Here is a 6103-nt window from a genome sequence, read left to right as displayed (position 1 = left end):
TTTGGATTGGGTCTTTGCTTGAGTCCATTCATTTCTGTATATTCTTTTTTCTTTTTTCTTTTTTGTCAAAGGTGGTTTAACTATGACCCACCATGGACACTTTGACTAGGGCACATGAAGAATATTTAGAAATTATGTTTGTTCTTAACTGATGTACTAATTAAGTGATCTTTTTGTTCCTAGATAAGGTTGAATAAGTTCGAGATTAAATTTATATTTTGTTTGATTAAAGATTTCTTATCGAAGACTCTGATAGCTGAAAACATCTTCTTCTTATTTTAATCTATTAATTCTCCGTCTTTTCTTAGCTTGACACCTACATTAAGCTCCTCTTTTTTGTTCTTGTTGTCTTGCAAAATAAATTAGTTCAACTGTTATAATTTCATAACTATAATTTCAAAATAACTTAGTTAGGTATGTGAGATTTTTGGTTGCATAAGGTAATATTTGGAAAAAAGAATCACATTAATGGTAATAAATATATTTTGGGTACCTTTTCATATAGGAAAGCATAAAATTTAGCATTTTGCCTGCATACAAAATATTTGTATAAAGTTAGGTTAGAATTTATCTCATGATATGAAGTATGAAATAAGAATAAAGAATTGGTAAACACAGATTAAAATGTTCAATTTGGTTTATTATTTTTATTGCCTGCATACAAAATATTTGTATAAAGTTAGGTAAGAATTTATCTCATGATATATGAATAAGAATAAAAGTACTAGTAAACACGGATTAAAGATCAAAATTAAATTGATTTAGTAAACACGGATTAAAAGATCAAAATCAACATCAAGATGGTTTGTATGAGTCTTATCCCGACCTTTTATGAGAGTAAATATTGAGAGGTTGTTTTTTTATAAATTTCCAATTCAAATAAAATATAGCAAAATAAGAAGGAAAAGAGAATATTTCAGGAACACAAATATTATGATATGAAAGAAAAGGAGAATAATAATAGGCTATAATAAAAATTCAAAAAAAAAAAATACTAATACCATTGATTAGGGAAACTCTATTGCACAATTACCTATTAACCTACTCTTGATCCCCGATCACTATATCTTTTCATCTAGAGTCGTGTCATCGATAAGTTATATGTGTTTTAAGTTACGTCTAATCACCTCACCATATATACTTCTTTGATCTTTCTCTACCTCTCCTTAGACCCACCAAACTCAACATCTCACATCTCCAAGTAAAGCATCTAAATATGTCCTCGTCACATATCTGAATCATGTCAGACTCAACCTCACTTTTCTTAATTTATCCTCCACAGAGGCAATATCCACCTCGTCCTGAATATCTTCATAATTTCTAATCTTGTTTCGCCTAGCTAGTATACCAATAGATCCATTTCAAAACCCCATTTTCAGTGCGAGTTCTTAACTATGAATATATAACTAATCGAACAACCACTTTATTAATTCCGTAAATTGCTAATTTTACATCATTGTTCCCATATTGCTTTACAATATAATCTTTATTAGTAGTAATTTATGTATAACTTGTCTCTAAATCAAAAAGTGTAATTTATATTCTCAAGTCTTTTTATCTACAAATTTACGAAAACTCATAACTTAAAACTATATCCAAAAAAATTCTAATTAATTTAAAATAATTACCATAAAAATGCATAATTTCAAAATTTTAAAGTTATCTCGACACTCTTTATTGTAATATTCTATTTATTATAAAATTACTATTTCATATTTGATTAAAAACGAAAGAGTCTCATTCATTCTACCACATTTGTGGGTGATATCCTCGAAAGGAACGTTAAAACGATCCAAAGTTTGAAATGTGTGACAGCACAATCAGACAATGAAGATAACTCGATATCTCCGACCCAAACGTGCATTGATCTTTTTAAGGATTAAAAATAGCCACGTAAGTCTAATCATAGCCGTTAATCGTTACATCATTTGTCAGAAAATGAACGATGATTATATGGTTTCACGTGCGGGTAAAAATCCATTACTTAACGGCTGGATAATATGTAATACTGTGCAATAAATTTTTACAATTTCTTCAAACCTCTATTTTTCGGATGAACACTTTATGATAATTAGTTAATTGTGTAATAATTTTTACTTATTAAATCACATAAAAAAAGTAAGTCATATTATTAAGCTTCATGCTATGAGCTTATGACTGAGTAGCCAATGAGGGTTGGATTTGATCCAAGGTCTTTTATCCACTTCTCAGACAGAGCCGGAGCTAGGATTAAGAGTTTGAGGTTCTAAATTTTAAAACAGAAAAGAAAGGTGTTCGAACCCAGAAGAAATGTGTGGAAAGTATTTTCACCGCTCTTCCTTATCACTGAACTATCAATTAATTTTATTAGGGGGTTCACAAGTTAATATGCATATATAATTATTTAATTTTTTAAAACAAATACAAATTTTACGGGAAAGCTAGTGGGTTCGTCCGAACCCATGAACCCTCACCTAGCTCCGCCTCTGCTCCCAACTACTCAACTATCACTATAATAAAGACAACTTTTAACGATAATAAATATATATATTAATAAAAGGTAAGAAAATCTTTATTGTCATTGAATTTAATGTCATTATAGGTTTTCAGGACATTTACAAAGAGGGATAATATTCTCTAAAAATTATATTTAGTTTAATTAAGTTATTATTGTTAATTAATTGCTGATGGTTAAGAGGTGTTTTTACTTTTAACTTTGTAAAAGTGTTTTCACTTATTTTATGAGACAAATTGGTATAGGATTTGCCAATAATAGAAAGAGTGACGTTGGGTTAAAGGATTCAGTCAGCTATGTAACGCTTTTGACCAAGTGATGATGAGTTTTTTTTTTATTTTTAATATACTATATAGTATATACTATAAAAATATCAGTTTTTTTGCTTAAGCTGCTTAGACGTGAGCTCGGCTAAGAATGTCAATTAATCTATGTCTTAATTTATGTGGCATATTTTAATTGACTATTAAATTTATAAAATATAAAAATATAAAAAAAATATTTTATAATGTTTTAAAACTATCTTTGAAAAAAATATTTTAATATATTTAAATTAGGATATTTATAAATCAGGACTTATATATTTAAATTATAACACTTCATTAATACAAACGTTAGAATAAGTTGTATCACACCATTTTAATGTATGATTTTTCAAAAACTTTACGTGAACGTCTCAAATATTTCATTCACCAAACCCATTGCAATTTATATCATCTATTCATGTGCTCATGGTATCAACAAACTTATTTTTCCTATTATGCTAATATCTTTTTTGGTATACAATTTCCTACTGTCCTATTTATAATATACAATGACAAGTATCCTCTTATTACGTAATTTATTCTCAAGGAATCAAATCTTTAAGGCAATAATAATGTATTTGACATTTTCCTAAAAATGTTTTTAGAAGATAGCCAATAAAACGTTAAGTTATAAGTCAAATTTTATCATAACAATTAAACTTAGTTTTATAAAATATGGAATTTTAATGTTTAAATGATTATTTATTTAATTTAATGAGAGAAGTATTGAAAACACTCCTAAATTTAATAAAAAAAATATTAGTTTTGTCCCTAAATTGTTGACAGCCTTAAAAACACTCATATACTTGACTAACTAAATTTAGATATACACGCCCGATCTGCAACATGACATAATAAGTAGTCTCAAACTCTTGTAGGAGCATAAGATTCTTAACTGAAGTCGTGAGAAGTGATAAAAAAAAACTAAACGTGACAAGAATTTAGGGGTGTATTTCCCTCATGTTGCAAGATCAAATGTACAATTAAGTTCAATCAGTCAAATTAAGAGGTGTTTTTAAGGCTATCAATAATTTGAAAATGAAATTATATTTACACTGAATTTAGGGGTATTTTCAATACTTCTTTCAAATTTAAATTCCATATTTAATAAAACTTAAATTTCGAGTTAACATGATTCATAATCACAATCTTAAAATGAAATTCAGTCAAATATTTTCACATGGACAAGACTCGTGAGAGTAAATACTCACAGTTATCCAGCTCTAAGCCGAGCTGTGCAACATAAATATTCTGGCTCTTTCTTTGACCTTTGACTGAAAATCTGACACGTGTCCTCCACATGCCCCTATATAAACCCCCAAATCTCTTCTTCACCGCATTCACATTTCCCCTCTTTCGAGCCCTAATTTCTCTCTCCACAAATACAAATCTCCGATCCAATTATGTCAATCAACCACCGGACTTCCACCGGAGATCGCCGGAATCCTAGCCGGTTACAGCGTCGAGCACCGGCATCGATTCAAATCAACCGACCGACCGATTGGAATGTCGCTATACCGCTTTTATCGCCGTTGATTACTTCTCCGGCTTCTCCTGATGCCGGAAATCTGAAATCGGTGATTAATCGTCTCTCTAATTCTAACTCTAATTCGAGTAATAGTAAGAAAGAGGAGGTGAAGAAAGAGTTACCGGTGTTTAAGAAATGGCAACATCCAGCGGCGCCGTTTTGTCATGAACCGGCGCCGTTGATTCAGTTTTTGTGTACAGGAACCGCCGTTGATAGACGGTGAAATTTATCATAGATCTAAAAAATAATGTTAGATTTTAATTTTAAAAGTATAGATTAGATCTCTGATTGAAGCTTTTTATTAACAAATTGTTGATAGGTTTTTCTATTAGGATGCAGAATTTGTATAATTAGATTATTAACAAAGTTATGAAAACTGATTAAGGAAAAAATATCTCTCTTTATTTCTTTGTTTCCATTAATTACTTTGATGAGATGATAATGTGACAGTGTGAAATACAGCTGGCACTTTTTTTTTTGCTTTATAATAAATTAAATGACAATGTTTGTTTGACCAATCGGATCTCGAGAAATTGCACATTTGTTGGTTTGAGCTTACTCGATATGGAGTTGTCTTTGTTACGAATTAGTTGGTTCAGTCTCCTCTTGGGAGTTGTTTTTGTTAGAAAATAAAAATATTTAATATGAATTTAAATTTAATTGAATTTTAATGGGATTTTAGATTCAATAGTTAGGAGTAATTTCTTTTTCCATAACGCTTGAATGTAGAAAATAAATTCGATACAATTCAATATAATTTAAGAAATGATCAAATTTGAAAATTATTTCTTTTTGGAATTTATATATATTCTCATTTTTTTTATTTTTTTTCTTCTTTTTGAATTGAATATATACATGAATAGGGGGTCCCCTTTGATTTTTTTTATTTTTTGAAAGGGTCAAATATACACTTACAGTATTTTAATTTTTAGAAATTTTATATCTGACTATTGGTTTGGTATACATTTTTAGTGTGTTTCAATAAAAAAAATTGACGTTTACACATCTAATAGATCATGTATTTAATAACACTTAATAGGCAAGTATANATATTATGCATTCGCCCGTTAATTTAAGTATCCGCCCGTTATTAATTAAAGTATCCGTGCTGCTATATTATGTATCCGCCAGTTATTAATTAAAGTATTCGCGCTACTATTAATTTAATAATTTAAGTATTAAGTATCCACACTGATATTAATTTAATAATTGATAACAACAACTTAATAATTTAAGTATCCGCCCGTTATTAATTAAAGTATCCGCGCTGCTATATTATGTATTCGAAAAACACTAAAAAAAAGGATTTTTGGTAATTAATGAAAGAGTAGGGAAAAGAAGTAATTTCTTTCTTATACTATGTCATTTGCCTAATTTTTACTTGATTTTTTTTATTTTTCGGAAGGGACAAATATACACTTACAGTATTTTAATTTTTAGAAATTTTATATCTGAACTATCGGTTTGGTATACATTTTAAGTGTGTTTCGATAAAAAAGTTGACGTTAGTCCAGGTAGAAAGCTCACACATCTAATAGCTTATGTATTTACCAACAACACTTAATAGGCAAGTATAAAATGCATATATCTAATAGTTCATGTATATAACAACACCTGATAATCAAGTATGAAACTCAAAAAAATGAGATTCCAGATGTATTTAACTCTATATAGTTAAGTCTAAAACTCAAAAAAATAGATATTCCAAATATGTTGAGCTCTATATAGTTTAGTCTGAAACTCAAGAAAATGTGTTTTTTGACTCGTGATTACTTT

At 28.8% G+C, this 6103-nt stretch overlaps 1 protein-coding gene across 1 annotated transcript; it reads left to right on the top strand.

Moving 5' to 3' along the window:
* The first annotated feature begins 4143 nt into the window (after nt 1–4143).
* Nucleotides 4144–4731, top strand: LOC125871570 (uncharacterized protein At4g14450, chloroplastic-like). Its single transcript, XM_049552196.1, has one exon. The coding sequence runs from the start codon at nt 4203–4205 to the stop codon at nt 4548–4550; it is 348 nt and encodes a 115-aa protein (XP_049408153.1). The 5' UTR covers nt 4144–4202; the 3' UTR covers nt 4551–4731.
* Nucleotides 4732–6103: the final 1372 nt, after the last annotated feature.

Source organism: Solanum stenotomum, chromosome 7 (assembly GCF_019186545.1).
Source record: "Solanum stenotomum isolate F172 chromosome 7, ASM1918654v1, whole genome shotgun sequence".
In the NCBI taxonomy this organism is placed as follows: domain Eukaryota; kingdom Viridiplantae; phylum Streptophyta; class Magnoliopsida; order Solanales; family Solanaceae; genus Solanum; species Solanum stenotomum.
The sequence above is the reverse complement of the archived record's forward strand: the minus strand, read 5'-3'. Positions and strand labels throughout refer to the sequence as shown.